Consider the following 18,125-nt stretch of genomic DNA (forward strand, 5'->3'; position numbering starts at 1 on the left):
TTTTAATTGATTATATTTGCACTTAATTTGTGTCTGGCCTTTGTGTTTGTAATTAGTAATATCCACATGACGCATTTCACGGTATATATCGATCTCATCCCCGAATTTCCTCTGACCTCTGACCCAAATAATCCGCGCGGACTTCTGAATTAAATACTCCACGCGGACTCGATCGATATAGCCAATAATCACGGTCCCCTTGATACTCGATCCAATAGAAAACTCGGATTTCGTGGATTCCCGAAACATCTCGCGTCTTATTGGCGTTTCGGACTTTCCTTTCGCATCCTTTTCGCATCCTCCTCCTGTTATTTTATCTCTAATTCATAATAAGATACCGCTCGGTTTCATCCGAACATGAGGCGCGGATAAAAACTGAAGCAAAAAATGTATCGATAATTTCCTAAGACGTTTTAGCTGTCGCACATTACACTGAAAGTATGAAATAACATGTTTATTTACACATCCATTTGTCATAGACTTTCTTATCGCGTACAGCTGATTTATGTCTCAATTTAGTTATTCACAGAAATTGGTTTCATGTATTTTGATTATACTCATATACGCGAATTATAATATCGGTGTAAATTCCGAGCGTTTTCTGAAAAGTCTGCCGAAGACGCGTTTAATATTATTATTAATTTATTATAAATTATTATTAATTTATATTATTCATATATTATTTTATATTATTAACATATTATGATTAAAGCGATTAATCTGCATAAAAAGAAAATACACTTTGCACATTGTTTACATTCTTTTAATTTTCAGCTATAGAGTATAATATTATAATTAATTAATTAATTATATTAATTCGCTGATTTCGATTTATTTAAATTACACTTATAAAACATCTAACTATGTATATCTTTTAAAAAAATATCATTTGAAAATTTTGAGAAGATTATATATTTATATCTATATAAAAATAATTAGCAAGTAATGTTTAATAAGATTTTTGAGATAAAATACTCTCTTGAATCAAATCAGTGTATCTGAAATTTTGCAACGCTATTTCAATCAGTGATACTTTCACTGATTCAGTTTAGGATAGCCTGTCTTATATTTACACATATTTTTTATTCAAGTTGTTCTTATCTTTCGACATATGTTTTTATTTCGCGTGCATGCAGAACTAGAAGTAAATAATAAAAAAATAGATTAATGGAAAGGCGAGTAGTTATATAACATCACCCGTTATTGAATCATTAGAAAACTGAAAATAGAATGTAATTTTAGTAATAATTATTATTGTGAATTAGAATTCAATTTTCCTTTAATTGAAGAAAATTTACCGTTGCATATTATAACAAGAATTAGTATTACTATTTGCAATATACACTTTATTTTTAAAAAATGAAGCAAATAAATATATAAAACTTCATTTTTTATCGAATTAAATTAATTTTAATACATACAATTTCACACAATTTAGTTTGCAATCAATATCTCATTAAATTAAATCTTTACTCCTTGAAAAATATCCATGATCGCATTATTCTCTTGATCAGCTAAGATTGGCGAAAGTAATTTCAAAGCATGTTTGCAAGCATATTTTAATGTTATTAAAACCATAAAGAGGAAATTAATTTGTGATACATTGTAGAAATAAATTCTCGCATTAGCACGCATTTCCTTAGTATATCTAGAATTACAATGCATTAATAACCATAATTACTACGTACATTATTATTGCCATGCCGAAAAAAATTTTTTTTAATCTTTTATCCAATAAAATATATGAATAATCTTTACACTGATTGTGAAAACAAAAGTTAATTTGATTAAATGCATACACTTATGCATACATGACATAAAAGCTACAACACGATAGGGATTCATAATATAATATTAAATATTAATATAATACATATTAATATAATACGTATAATATTAATACATATAATATTAATATAATATTAATATAATATTAATATAATACATATTTAATATTAGAGATTTTATTTCAAAAAATCTTTAAAAAATTCAATAAAATATATATTACAATATTTTTAAAATTATATATATAAATATATATCAAATAATTTGACATTACTGATTATGATTAAAATATTTAAATGACTGACCTAGCACAAAATGTGCATATGTATGTGTATGTGTAACAGAAATCAAAATTATAAATTATTGTTTCGTCGCGAATTTTACGTAATAATTATTTAATATAATAAATAATTTTTTAACGATACTTCAAAATTAAATATATCTTGTTCGACGCCTTATAAATCGACTTTCTAACGATCTAAATCTAAATATAATTCGAATTGAAAACGCGCAGAGTATATAAAATATACTCGAATAAAATATAATCGAATGGACAGTCAAATAATTAACATAATGAAAAGCCTTGTGATACATTAATCGCTTAATAGATAATTATTACAATATTTTATTATTATTATAATATTTTATTATTATAATTATACTTTATTATTATAATATTTATACTTTAAAATACTTGTATAATTTAATATTTCGCTTAATTCGCTTTTTTTTATATATATGTATATATCTATAATGTATATATATCATAATATTAAAAAATATTTAAAATATTTTGAGAACAAATCACATCAATAACATAGTGGCCTTGAAGGCGCGTAGCACGTTATTATTTATACATCATGACTTTGTTATCATTCGTACGGCAACATTCGGACAGGAAAGTAGTGATAGAAAACGCTTCGTATATTATCGAATTCTTTTCCTAAATGCGATCATGATAAGTAAACGTAATCCGCTGATTATTATAATTAATAATTAATTAACTTTTGATAAACACGACATTGTATCACGACGATGAATTTTTATAAGTGAAAGAAGTGATCATTATTGTAAGTAAATATCGACGCAAAAGAAATAAAAATGATAAGTTTTGTTACGATCCTTCGATTATCTTGCTTGGCTCTTATTCAAAATTATCGTTGAATTCCCGTCTTATTCGAAAAAAGCTCGAAGTGTAATTCTCGTACGAAACGGGATTTTCGATCGTATCGAAATTCGGGAGTGCCGTTAAAAGTGTCGCGCGTATGAGTTAATGGACTCTGACGACCTTGACAATCTGAGAGATGCCTTAGGACAATCATCAGACACAACTCGGCAGAGCAGCTCTGTGGTGAGTAATTTATTTATTTACATGTTAGTTATTTATTAATTGCGTTCGTGGAATTTAAATTGAACAGTTAATCGTGTATTCGATTTTTTATTTTTACACAAGATTTGAACAAGAGAAGATTAAAGAAGAAAAAGATTTTTATATGTAAATAAAATCTATATAATTTTGTAAGTTTCCATTTTTAAAGAATTATAGCTTTTATATAGAGTTGTTAGAGAATTATTAGCAGAGATTTTTCAAAATTTATAAGATTATTTTATTAATTTGCTTATTATTATAAGCAATAATATATTATAAAATTCAATACGTACAATAATAATTTTTTTGAATATTATTTTGGACACTTCTACTTTAGATCTTCTAATTGTATATTACAGACCTATATAACTGGCGATCCTGACAACCTGAGAGGAGGAAGCTTTGGAGAAGCATCTTGCATCGAAGCAACAAGGTATTTATTATTTGTATATTATTATTTGTATATTTTGTACATTGAGATGACTATCGCATACGCGCACTAATTCGCTATTTGAATAAATTAAACAAGAGAAAATTAGGAGGAAAAATTCTCATATAAATCCTATAAAAATAATAATAGATCTTATAAAAATTCGTATATAAATCCTATAAAAGTTTTTCCTACGAAAATTACCTGTTTTTCTCTGATTCAAAATTTACACAAAAAGTCACTTCTTTTATTTATTAAATAATTAATCATGCCAATCTTATATTTATTATTTATTTGTTTCAAAATTAATGGGTTCGTTCAATTTTTTTCGCTTTATTATTTATACCAATCTTTATTAATAATATATATCTATAATAATCTTGATTATCTATAATAAAATAGAAGATTATTATAGATAATAATTATCATTATCACGTACAATAATCTTCACTAATCACGGTAACGCACATACAGTATTATTTGTCAATTGCGTGACATTCGCTTTCATAATTCGAAAGTTGACCTCCGTGAAATTAAATGTGCCAACCATGACCTTTTGAAAACGATTAGTCACTATCCAGAGCTCCTCGTTTGCGCCGGTGATGTCTTCCGATATTATTTTAATGCCACTGGCAAACTGAAATCTGTCAGGATCGCAAGCGATGATACCCTGCAAACCAAAGTGAAATATCTCGATTTCTTTATCGTTCAAACATTTTTTAACTGTAAATGTTTGCAAAGAAATATTGAAATCAAATTTACTAAAAAATTGCAATTTTATATCAGTTGTGACAATATGTCACAACTGATATAAAATTGCAATTAAATAAATAAATAAGTTAAATAAGTTAAATAAATAAGTAAATAACATGCATTAAGTAAAAAAAAGTTTTCGAAAATATAGCATAAATAATAAATTTGAAAAATTCGATAGATTTTTAAAAGATTTGAAAAGAAAATTAAAAAGTAATTATATTATGATCATTTATCGTAGAAACCATATGTATTAAGAAAATATAATTTTTTTCTCTTGTATGAGTCTTGCACAATTTTTGAATTCTACAGAAAAGAGTGCAATCATATTTTAATTTAGAATCTACGTACGTCGAGAAAAAAATTATAAACTTGACTAAATATTTTTAATTCTCAAAATATTTTCAGTGTTTTTTAATTATTACTTTTTTAATTGACATATTTAATTTAAATTAAATATGACATATTAAATCTAACACGACATCTATTTAAGTTTAATTTAAATACTTAAATATTTCAATTAAAAGAATAATAATTAATTGAAAATGTTTACAATTTTTTTTCTCAATGTATATACAATATAAATCAATTTCTTAGACAAGATTTTAAATAAACTGGACTGAGACCAAAGTATCTTTGTTGAACGGCTTGCAAGTGTTCCAACATGCCACGGACAATTTCGTGTGTAGACCGAAGAACAGGATGCCGTTCGATGAAATAGCCATGGCTGCTGCCTGGCTCGGGATAACGTCTCGTATCGTGTAATAATGTACTTTAGCACCATATCGCGACTTCTTTAAATCGGTGGTCCTTGCGCTGTTGATGTCCCGCGAAGACATGGATCTGAAATAGAGAACAGGCGCATACGGATGCTTGGCCATCCCCAGGATACCATCCTGCAGTTGGAAACTCTCATCCCTGATGGTATAATTTGAGAAGTTCGGATCCGGATAGAATACTTCAGACTCGAGACGCCAAATCTTCTCGCTGTCGCTATCATAGATTATCAGTCCGTATCCTAAGACATCTGCCATGTACGCCTGACGCAGAAACGAAAAATTTTGAGCAAAATTATGAGCGACGAAACGCTTAATCTGCTCACGACATCATGTAATAGTTTTTAAATAATTGAAACCTCGAAATATGAAAATATCTGAACGCTATCCTTAACAAAGTAATAACGATTGTAAAATATTACGTATGAAAAATTGAATGATTCCATAATTTTGGGATGAAATTACAATACGATTTATTTGCGCGCTATTTCTTTTAATTTGAGATTTATAGAGTTTTATAATAACAGGGGAATTTGAATAATTATTTCGTGTCGACTTACAGTTGTATGCGCGCAATGAGGTCCATATGTCTCCAGAACAATGGTAACCAATAGGCCTGCTTTTGTCTTGGAATTATGCGAGAGATTATTAGGGATCTTCACTCTTTTAATTAATGCATTTGTAGCGAGATCGAAGACAAGAAGCTGTGCTGGACATATTACTTCTTTTTCGATCCTACCATTGTCCAAAACCCATAGTCTATTACAACGATCGATCTAGGAGGGAAAATTTTTTGGTCACGATATATTTCAATATTTAAATGCGATTAGTAAAAAGTATATAATTTAAAAAATAAATAATAAAAAAAAATTAAAGTAGTGTATAAATAGTAATAAATAAAAATAAATAATAAAAATAAATAGTATTTAAATAAATAAAAATGTAAAAAGCAAAAGTAAAAATAAATAAAAAATAAATAGTATTAATAAATAAAAATGAATAAAAATGTAAAAAGCAAAAATAAATAAAAAATGAATATTAAATAGTACATTAAATAAATAAAAATAAATAAAAGTAAATAATAAACAGTATTAACAAAATTTACCGTAACTCTGTATACGTTAGTGATACCGTTGCAATCACCTCTTTTGGTCCACGTCCAATCAGGATATGGTTGTAAGAGGGGACCGCCGAGGCCTTTCTGTTTACTAACTACGTTCAAACTCGACGGAACTCCATTATTTCTTATAATGGTTACGAATACTCTCCCATCTATTGAAAAAAATAAGGGATTTAAAAAAGAAAGAATTATCGTAAAAATTACATTTAAATAAATTCTAATTTAAAAATTAAATGGAGCTCTCGCTTGTTGAATATATTTGTACGACTTGTATAGCTTTGCAAATAATAATAACGAAGCATAAATAATTTATATCGAGCGTTCACCTTTCGAGTGGTCGACGTCGATGATTACACATTTCGTATAGTTGTAATCGCCTGAGGCAATCGCCGCCGCTTTGTGATTCGTGTTTTTCCACTTGTAGTCGAAATAACTCCATTGGTACATCGTCTGGAAGTGCTCTTGGTGCGCGACAACATTTATAGAAACGATGCCAATGCATAATAGTAATAATAGCAATCGTATGTTCGACACTCGAGTTCTCATTCTAGCTCGTGCTCTCCACCAAAGGCACGTATCTTTTAAAGAATTATAATAATAAGCAATTGTGAAATTAATTAAAGTTTGCGCGACAAAGAGTGTTGCTTGCGTGACAAGTGTCTCTTTTTACATTATTAATAATGTATCTAGGACTCGCGTTATGTTCGTTAGAGCAGTTACACATTAAACAATCACTTATTGACGGACTGATCAGTGAAACTGAATTGCTGTGTCGGCGATTTGGATTTATAAGAGCGGTGTACATCGATGAACGAGATGCTATCACACCTGTGTGAATATTTTTGTTGACGTGCCAGAGCATTAAGACTCTTCCTCGTAATAAATCAAACAGGATGTAAAGATATAAAATGTTCTTTTAAAAATATTTGCTTGTATAAGATGATATTTTACGTCAATGACATGGTATTTACAGTCTACGATGAAGTGGTGCTTGAAGTTGTAGAAAGAATTTTACGGTGGCATCAAATATTTGATCTTGATCTTTCAAGAAACTGCATTCCCTTTCGATCGTTGGCTTGCATCATCGTATTTAATGCAACTGCCATATAATAAATGTGTAATTAGCTTCTTTTGTTCTCCACGAGAAAATATCGATCGCACTATACTTACGAAACTACACTTCACTCGCTATCGTTTAATGCACGTTTCGTGTTTCCACGTCGAGTCGTTTTTGCTCACTACGTTTGACTAATACCAGAACATTACAAGGAGCGCGATTTAGTTCCATCTATTATGTAATATGATAGATTAAAATCTGTCTTGACACATGCAGTGGAAATAATTATATCATATTTTTAAAAAATACGCGAAATAATCATTTCTTCCTTTAAAAAAAAGATTTAGTGTAGTAATTTTTTTAAAGAGCTTTCATTTTTCGGCTCAATTTTATTCAAGAGGCTTTTCATCTTTATTTTTTCACTTTATTTACGTTTATATAATTGTCCTTATAACATTCACTGGAATTTCTACATTTTTGATTTTTCTTGACGTATAGGCTTTATTATCTTTCCATCAATGATATTACAGTCATAATAATTTTAATTATAATTTTAATTTTAATAATTCTTTTTTTAATATGTTTTTTATTCAAAAAAGCTTTTTTCTTTATATTTTATAATCTAAAAATAAAGATGTCAAAAATATAAGGCAAATATTTTAGATAAAATATATTATTTTTTAAATAAATATTTTCCTAGAATATCATTTAGTATATTAATAGGGAGAGGTAAATAATTATATTTAAAATAAATTTTTATTTGTTATAATAATTATAATTATTAAATACGAAGCTTCCAGCTTCAATGTACATCACATACTATAACTTTGTACAATAAATTTTATTATTCTTATTACGTAATAAGTGTAATTGATAAATATTTCTGCGGTAGAGATGAACATGTTTATTGCACTGGATTATATAAATATGATACGCAATATGAGAAATTAAAAATACATTTGTCACAGTCCAATGATACTTACTGTCCAGATACTTACTGTCCACTATTTTCAATAAAACTAAAAAAAAAACAATTATTAGGAACGGTGATTATTCTCATGATAAATAACTGTAAGCAGAGAAGCTTAATTGGCACCACGAGCAGTGAAAGCTTGATGGCTTGTCGAGCTCATAAGCTCTAAAAAATTCATAGAACTTCTAAAAAAGCGGGTTCTGTTCGTTCTTCGTCGCCTGGAATGTCATAGGTACGTTTAGTGTCGCGCGTTCTTCAATCGTAATCGATAATGACGGTGTAATCGACCTGAGGTCGAGGATAGATCGCTCTCGTGATCGAGGAGAAAAATGGTCTGGCAAATAATCTTGGAAATCGATACCATAGCGGTGGTGGGTGGTGGTAGTGGTGGTGGTGATGATAATGAAAATCCGCAGAGAAACTGGGATACTTGCGGACAGTCGGTGCCACCGCGTGATCAAAACGCGAATCGTCGAACTCCCCGCGGTGCCACGATCTTCAATCGGAAGCGAACGTCTCGTAAGCGCGATTGCGGTCGAAACCACCGTTACACTTGGTGCCGCGAACGAGCTCGTCCACGTAACCAGCCAGTATCCGAAAGTTGGTCTCGTTCGCGTTCATGGTCCCGGTCATGTACTTCTGGAACGGCATCGTGAGCATCCACAGCTCCTGCCGGCCATTTTTTGTTTTGATGATCTGCAACGAGGTTGACGATGTGTCAAGTGTAATTTGACAAAAAACACAACGAAAATATTTCGAGATCAAAAAATACAACGAATTGTTTTTTTGATCTCGAAATATTTTTCTGACAGTTCATTAATATTCTGAAAACACTATTTTAACGGATTCTATTTTTTTTAGCCTAATATTATTATTTTTTAATTGTAATAATCGTATATAATTTTCTATTTAATTTAGATATAAAAAATATAATTAAAATGGAAGGATACGTTTACATATTGTTGAAGAATTTCGTGATTGTTGTACCTTTAGTCCAGACGAAAATTGCAAAGTCTCGGGATTGACGACAGTGACTTCGTTATTGGTGCCACCATATTCGGGATGAGTTATACTGTTCCAACATCCAATAGCTGTATCTGATAGAAGACCGAACAAGAGAATTCCATTCCGATCCATGGCTTGAGCGGCCGATTGCGATGATCTTTCCTTGGGGAATGAACGGAATGACCTTGGTGCACTATCGGGGTGATCGTGGAAGAGGCTATGATTTCTAAATAATAGCAAATGTTCGATTACAGCGAGATGCCACTTATCGAAATACTTTGAGACGATTTTAAAAAGTTTAAATTATATAATAGAAAAATGTGTTTTAGTTATTCTTTTTGTTATTAATTTATTTTTATTAATTTTGTGGCTACAAATATATCTGCAGCTGTATATCTAGTTTCAGAATTTAATAATAGAAGCAAAAACTATGACTAATCGATTATCAAATGCTTATTTTTAATTCATAACATCATCATTTTATATTCATTTTTTTATTTGAAAAACTATATTTTATAGTAATAATGCATTTTTATTTTTTTTGTTAGGAAAGTTTTACCTTGCTGTTAAAGAAAGAGTTAAATCCGAAACAAAATAAAAGTGTATCCAATAACATTTTCGGGATTAAAAATTAAAAAATTGAGAAAAACTATAAATCTATTAATAATTTATAAAAACGAGTAAAATATATCTGAAAAATGAATTTATATATAAGATTTTTTGCTTAAAAAACTGAAAAATTTTATATAAAAAATCCAAGGCATTTTTATTTATTTAACAAATACGTTCTAATAAATTTTGAACAGTATGTTGCACATAAAATATATTTACATATTATCTCTTTTTTTTAAGAGAAATCATGCAATGCTTATATTAATTTTTTCACGATTAAATAAGCATGATTATTCTTTTTTTTCTTACCTGATAGTGGAAGTGGGTACCCAACTTTCGACTTTGCTGGCCAAGGAATGGAAATATAAGATTCTATCGCCATCCAGTTTCATGGGACTCAGCGCGAGTCCCAGAATGCCGTCCATCAGATCGAACGTGAGCCCGTTGATGTAGAATGTTCCATAGGGCGGATAAGGATAAAACAGGTTATTGGTGATTCTCCACGAGCGGACATTGCGATGATCGTAGACGAGCAATCCGAATCCGGTCACATCGGCGATGTAGACGAAGGCGTCGCCGCATTTCTCGTCGCGAATGTCGACCACGAGGGTGACGAACAGGGACTCCTCCTTGAATTGTTCCTTGGGAAACTTGTACTGACTCAGAAGCTTGTTCGTTCGCAGGTCGAATAACAGTAATTGAGGATGACAGATCTGTCGCTCCTCCAGTTTGCCGGTGTCGAGAACCCATAATCTGTTGCACGAGTCTACCTGTAATCACATTTTTACTCTGCAGCTACAACACTTTGTCTCGTTATTATTTAATAGGAACACTGGATGATCGTTTGATCTGTGAGAAAAATCGTCTCTCACTACAAGTTTTACAATATAATTAAGATTTTCTCTGAAAATATATAGTGTTTAGAGACGCAGAGCAAAGCAGAAGCATTAAATTTTAAGCCTGAACTCATATTTTGTGACTTAATTAATGACATCATTATTTTATAGATTCAATTTCTTTAATTTTTGAAAATATTATTTTATAATATGCATTTCTATTTTATTTGTTTGAAAAGTTTTATAGTCCTGAATTTTGAAAAATTAAATCTGATGTCAAGTAATGACGTATAATAATAATTTTGGATTCAAAAATTAAAAAAAGAAACTATATATAATATTTTTAATATTATGAAAATAAGAATAAATTTTGCATAGAAATAAATATATAGACTATCTCAGACTTTTCAGCATTTTTCTATAAAAGAATTCTCTGGTAAAAATTGAAAAAATCGAAAATTGATATTTTTCTAATAAAATTCGAGGATCATATTAATTTATGTCATGATTTTTAACTCTCTGGAATGTCCATATAAAGTAATATAATATCACAAAAATATAATATCACATAATTGCCGAATAAGGAATTAAATTTAAATTATCGTAATGAAAACTAATAATTAGAAAAATATGATTATAATTTAATGAAGATGTATATTGCTTTCTAAATATTTCCTATCGTGTTACTTCTCAAATCTTTCCGTACGCAACTTTCATAGGTAATTGCTTTCGCTTCGAGGAAATAACACATTCCTTTTAGTGTTCGTTTTCCTATTTATGTATACGTATACTTATCTATACTAGTACACTTCGCGTGTTCGTCATTAACATGGAAATTGCAAATAACACGGTTATAAATCAAACAATGATGATAATAACAGCAGAATTCATTTATACTCGTTACAATCTTTCTAATAATACTTTCTAAACAAACGATATATCATACTTTCGTATACGATAGGTGGACGCCTACGGAACATTTTATATCTAATATAACGTATACAGAATTATTTTTACGATTAGTTGAAGTCGCAACAAAAATTAAAAAAAGAAACTATATATAATATTTTTAATATTATTATATTACGAATGAATATTATATTATGAAAATAAGAATTAAAATTTTGCATAGAAATAAATATATACATTATCTCATTGTCAGACTTTTCAGCATTTTTATCTATAAAAGGATTCTTTGGTAAAAATTGGAAAAATCTAAAATTAATATTTTTCTAATAAAATTCGATGATCGTATTTTATATCATAATTTTTAACATTCAAATAAAAATAGTGTTTTAAATAATTTCACGAATTTATAATTGTTAGCGTATTGAAAACTAGAAATTATTTTCTTCTCGAAAAAATGTATTCTGTATTTTTCATCTATTAGGTAGAAAAGTGTAGTATATACCTCATTTATTAATTATATAATTTACATTTTAAACATGCACGTAATGGAACTCGACGTTAAATCGAGAGATAAAACTTATCGAGAGCAAACTCATGTTTCTCCTTAATCTCAATCCGCACGAAACATCAGCAAACAATTGTTTTAGGTCATGCGCCTCGTAAATAACTGAGATATTTGATAATAGTCGTTGCAAAAGAACACATAACGGAAAATACCGTTAAAAAATATCGAAAAGCGTGCCTTCCATCTTATTATAGTCAATGCCAACATTTACAGTAATTAATATTGTCTCCTTTATGAAAAATTATTCGCTTATATCACACGTTCGCGGATCGTTATCCGCATTTCTCGAATAGTAATGAAGGCGTTATTTCCATATAGTGTCCTGCCATCACACGAAACATGTTTTATCTTCGAATGCGCGAGGCGCGATTTCCGATAATAAAACAGTCAGAAATATTTCTGAGACTTCAGGGGACTCGTGGAGAATTAATAATCATGCATGTGAAAGAAATAATATACAGTTTTGTATAAAATATATATATGATTTTGCAATCTACCGATTTATTTTATTTGCCATATCATAAAAATAAAACAAAATAAATATTTATTTAATCAAAATGTTAAGCAATAATAAAATGTTTAATTTTGATATTAAAAATGTCACTTAATAATTAATTAAGATGTATTAAATTTAAGTTTTTTAAAAATTTATATTATTAAATTAAAGCTTAAATTTAATATATCTTAATTAATTATTACTTAATTAATTATTATTAATAATTACTTAATAATTAATTAACATTAAGTTACTTATTAATTAATCAAAAAGATTATTATCGAGCGCAATATGTGAAATATTTATGCGCCCTAATTAATCCAAATTTGCAAGACATAAATACAAAATTTTCTATTATTACCTGCATTCTGTACACACTGGTGATCGCGTCGCAATTTCCCAATCTGTTCAATTCCCAATTTGGATAAGGTGCGATTATCGGGTTTCCCTCAGCAGAAACCTTTTCCGTGATGTAACCGAGGGTGACAGGAACTCCATTTTGAAATCTTGGTATTGAGATGAATATGACGGACCCGCGTTTAGCTATAAGTTCATTGAAATTGTTATCAAGTGTTAAACGAGATAAGTGAAAATGTGTCACGATCCGACCTGAAAGGAATTAAAAGATCTTGAAAATAAAAAAATCTTCGAATAATCGATCTCTTATTTTTAATTTTCTTACAGAATTAAAATAAAAATTTATTATAAATTAATAAAAATTTAATACTTATGTACGAATTCGAAATATTAATTTTGAATATTATTTTTGTTATAAAAAAATATTCTTTTTTTATTGTTATAAATATACAGTGTCCTCTCTTATTTTTTTTTATCTTATACTATCCTTATAATATCCTTTTCACTTTTCCATGTACATTTTTATAGTAATTTTCGAAAAGTTGCATTTGAACTAGCAATAAAACTAACTGGAATCTATGCTTATGCAGGTCTTCGAGTTCGAAATAGTCTCATCAATCATTTGTCAAAGTGAGTTACATCAGTAATAAATAATAATATATAATTGAATAAGAAAGAGTTATTAGTGTAACGATAGTCGATGTGAAACTCTGCATAAACATTGTGCAAAAATGATCGTTACTCAAGAAACTTCGTTACTTAAACCGCATAAATAATGAAGGATCGTGAAATATGCTAGTACGAACCGTTAGATTATAACTGATCAATATCAATAATGTAAGCGCGTAAACCTTTCGATCTCCCACACACATTAGTTTCAATTATATAATACAAATCAATATTCGACCAATTAATATAATTGCTTTAGCAAATAATGAGAGTAATAATAAAAAATAAGATCAAATAAAAATATTAATTCTTTTAATGGCATTTATAGTTTTCAATGTTATGGAATAATAAGTAACAATATCGAGAGAAGAAGGAAATACATTAACAATAAGAAAAAATAAAATATATAAATATAAAAAAAATTTCACAAATGAAAGATTGAATGATTTATTTGGCGAATAATGTGTTATTTCAAACCCTGTGTTAATGAACGATGTGTTATTTCAAACGTTTTTACAGTATGAGAGAGAGGAAAATTATTTAAAATTATATTTAAAACCTCTAAAATTATTTAAAATTATTTAAAACCTTTGAAATCATTTAGTACCTATGTGATAGAAATCCACGTCAATCGGTATCGGTGCTCCGGGAATGAAGCGACCCTCTTGTATAGCAAGTTCTTTGGCGTGTTCGTTTGGAAAGTCAAATTCCAAGGCCTTCCATGAATGTATAACTTTTAACTTTTCAAAGCTCTCGGGTCTCCCAAGAAATAAAAACGATAGAATAGCTCGTAATAACCAACCTGCTTCCTGCTTCATCGTGTATCTGTTAACAAATTACGGCATTTGCCTTCTAAGACTCGAAGGAAAATAATTTATTTTTAATAAATTTTAATATATTTTTTTAAGAAAATAAGAGAGAGAGAAAAAAAGAAAGAGAATTTCTAAATACATTTATTAAAAATTATAATAATAATAATAATAATAATAATATATATATATATATATATATATATATATATATATATATATATATATATATACAAGATGTTTTAAAAGTAAATAGCCAAACTTTAAGAGCATGTCTCATGAGGGTTATTTTTATATTCACCAATTATCTATATATACGGTCTCCCGATTTAAATCTCTTAGACTTTTATTTATGAGGACATTTTAAAACTCTCTTTTATGACACTTCTATTCTTCTTTATGACACTTGTTATTGTGGAAGTACTTCAAAATCATATGATTGCTTTGTGTGACAAAATACTCCGGAAATTTTTCAAAGATCAATGAGACAAGGAATGCGAGGCATGCATTAATGCGAAAGGAAATTACCAATAATTTTTTAACAAAATTTCTTAAGTTGTTTGTTGCAAATAAAAAATGTTTATGATTTGAAAACAAAGCGTTTACGAACTCGTATTAATATGATTCTTTTTCGTCTTTACAGTGAGTAGAATATACTTTTAAAGTTTGGTCATTTAAGTTGAAAATGATACGTCGTTTGAAGACAAAATGTAATTGAAAATTAGCTATACAATATTAAATATCGAGAATATATCTACATATGCTCCATATATTAGACCGGTCGGTATTACAAATTAGTTAAAGCATTACACTTTCTAACTTTATAGACTTTCACCGCAGAAATTGCATAATAAAATTTAATGAAGGGAATGAAGTTAATAAGTGTCGTTGATGTAAAAAAAGAAGATATGATAAACTTTTGTATTTTATTACATTTTACCTTTTATACAAGCATTCGCGAACATAAAAAAAATTTATATCTTTCTTTCATTGAAACTCTTTATCTGATATATTACCATTTTAATATATATTAATATATATTAATAAATTAAGATATATATTAATATATATTAATAAATTAAAACATAAGAGAAACTGGAAAAAATTAAAAATAAAGACTTGATACTCATATAATTAACAATGTTAGATTTTACGATAAAAATTTCAAAATAAATATATTAAAATGAAAGATATATATTTTATATATTTTTAAGTATATATACAAAATACACATAATGTCTTTATTATGTAATATCTTATATGTGAGTCATAAATAATTGTGAGTCAGGTGAGACACATGTGTCAGGAACAATTATTATTGACAGAGCTTATCAATATAGAAGCTTATCAATGGAAACACTTGTCTAGAAGGCACCTTATGGTCATAAAATAATAATTTTTTAGATGGAAATTTTTAAACAGAACATTTTTCAAATTTTTCAAATGTAAATTTTTAAATGGAAAATTTTTCAAATTTTTTAAATATAAACGATTTTGACCTCATAATTAATTATTTCTTATGTATAAAGCCTTTATAACACATAAAAAAATATAACTTATAGTAATATATATTCCTGGGCAAAATTAACGAATAATTTTTTTCACTTTTTCTTTAAAAACTGATATTTAAATATTAACGAAAAATTTTAAAGAAAAAGTGAAAAAAATATTATGCGTTAATTTTGTCCAGGAGTATTTTTTTAAATATGACATCTCTTTTTGATGCTGCAGAAAATTATTTTTAATATATAGATATTAGTCTTTTAAGGATTTTGGATATCCTTTAAATATATATATATATATATATATATATATATATTTATTTATATTAGATGATTTAAAAATAAAATATATATAATAATACCTTCCTATCGTTGACAGATATAAGTATTTCTTTTTTTAAAAAAATACGACGCGTTTTTAGTGTCAAATCTTCACTTTGCAAGTGATTCTTTTAATAAAAACTTATTACTTTTCTCTGACATTATATAGTTTCGATATTACTTAATTTTTTTAGTGATAAATTCTACAATTTCTGCGCACTTTTTGCGTCACAAAGCATTCAGTGATAATATGAATGGTGACGCAGTTTTACATACGTTTTTATCTCGTCGAGAATTCCAACACTGCCATTTGAATTACGTTTTTGCTTGGCTTTTTTCGACAAACAAGAATATTATTAATAAGTTTTTTCGTTCCTTGACACTTTCACTGCCGCGGAAAGAAAAATTCAAAGAGACGATTATATTAACGAATAATACACGAAACTAGGATAGAACTTTTCCCTCGCCTTCCTTACATTTTCTCTCTTTTCGAAATCGCCAAAATTCCAATTCTGCTATAATCAAATCGGACTACCCGACGACTGCCTTCGCGTTTACCCTTTACTGATCATTCGTCACGCTTTTCTTGTAGTTTTCTCCTTTCATATTCAGTATTCCTCGTGTATTTCGACAGATCTTGATGTGCGGCGAACGTAGCTCACACACTCTCTCTCTCTCTCTCTTTCTTTCTTAATGAAAATGATATAATTCAATATAAATAATACTTGGAAAAGACAGGAGGTCCTCTTCTGACTTCACGCTCCGAACTAGAAGACGACCGAGAAACGACTGCGAGATTTCTCAGGCCGGCGCGTAACTTTTCAACGCGTTCGAACATCTCCGCTCCACCGGAATAGAAACGTGTTGAGGAGAGGTGGATACCTTCTGTTTACTAAGTCCTGTTCTGTCCGAGATAAGAATGTCTTTTCATAGGTCATGGTACACAAGGTATACCTGCAAGTGTCTCCTTTTTTTCTGCATAAATTAACGCACGGGAGCGGAAATATCAGGAGAAATATCAGCAAGCGTTGACGAAAGTTAAGAGAGCTGCAGCTTTGGAGTAAACGCGCATTGCGCGAGCGATTATTTATCATTTTGCTTGAGTAACAAGATTATCTGTTTAATGGGAAGAAAAAAGAGACAATTATCTACAGTGATTTACACGAGGCGCGTTTGTTGTTGCGGTCAGCGTGTTAATTGGTGTGCATGTAAATGTAGTCACACTTCAATTCCGGTTTTATCTCACAATCAGTTTTAAATTTACTTGCGAGTATTTATTATCGCGTAAAAAAACGACGTATTTCGAGAATAAGATTCGGCGAATTTTAGGCGATTCCAAACATTGCGATTATTTTACAAAACTGTTTCTTATCTCCATTTAACGTTTAACACAAATATATAAATAAAATATTATCTACACAAATGTTTTTTATTCCTTTTATTCACATGATATGCAAGGCTTTTATTATAGAGAAAAAGAGATAGAGAAAAAGAAAGAATTAAAAACAGTAATAGAACCATCTTCTTTTAATTTGTAGTATTTAATAAATATACGAATAAAATTATAATATTTTTAAAAATACGTTCAATAACAAAGTTTTTTTTCTTTGCGATAAATATAATGATACAACCGAAATTATTGCACAATGTACTGTTTAAAGAATACTTTAGGCAAATTATGTCTTCCAAATGTGAAAAATATCTCCTCCATCTTATCTACGAGTACTATTATTCACCATTGTCGGCATTTTAAAAAGTTAAAATTGAAAGGATGATCAAGC

The 18,125-nt window shown here is 28.6% G+C and overlaps 2 protein-coding genes across 7 annotated transcripts; both read right to left on the reverse strand.

The window, feature by feature from the left end:
* Positions 1-3,796: 3,796 nt before the first annotated feature.
* LOC145977246 (major royal jelly protein 9-like) lies at positions 3,797-7,468 on the reverse strand. Of its 6 annotated transcripts, none has more exons than XM_083109114.1 (8): positions 7,404-7,468; positions 7,205-7,332; positions 6,969-7,061; positions 6,560-6,811; positions 6,219-6,385; positions 5,674-5,889; positions 4,964-5,377; positions 3,797-4,254 (listed from the first exon to the last, which is right to left on the reverse strand). In XM_083109114.1, the coding sequence occupies exons 3-8, from the start codon at positions 7,036-7,038 to the stop codon at positions 4,039-4,041; spliced, it is 1,335 nt and encodes a 444-aa protein (XP_082965240.1). In that variant the 5' UTR covers positions 7,039-7,061; positions 7,205-7,332; positions 7,404-7,468; the 3' UTR covers positions 3,797-4,038. The 6 variants fall into 6 exon arrangements, with proteins under 6 accessions (XP_082965240.1, XP_082965233.1, XP_082965256.1 ...); XM_083109107.1 differs by having other exon boundaries at positions 6,969-7,102; XM_083109130.1 differs by lacking the exon at positions 6,969-7,061.
* A 559-nt stretch (positions 7,469-8,027) lies between these two features.
* On the reverse strand, positions 8,028-17,297 carry Y-e3 (yellow-e3). The gene is given in 7 exon segments (XM_083109138.1): positions 8,028-8,959; positions 9,251-9,494; positions 10,190-10,650; positions 13,048-13,229; positions 14,320-14,537; positions 17,070-17,197; positions 17,199-17,297. Coding segments are annotated over 7 exon segments (1,515 nt in total). The 5' UTR covers positions 17,283-17,297; the 3' UTR covers positions 8,028-8,761.
* Between the last annotated feature and the right edge of the window lie 828 nt (positions 17,298-18,125).

Source organism: Camponotus vicinus, unplaced genomic scaffold (assembly GCF_025532165.1).
Source record: "Camponotus vicinus isolate PSW18456_S1 unplaced genomic scaffold, iyCamVici1.0 SCAF_1, whole genome shotgun sequence".
Classification (NCBI taxonomy): domain Eukaryota; kingdom Metazoa; phylum Arthropoda; class Insecta; order Hymenoptera; family Formicidae; genus Camponotus; species Camponotus vicinus.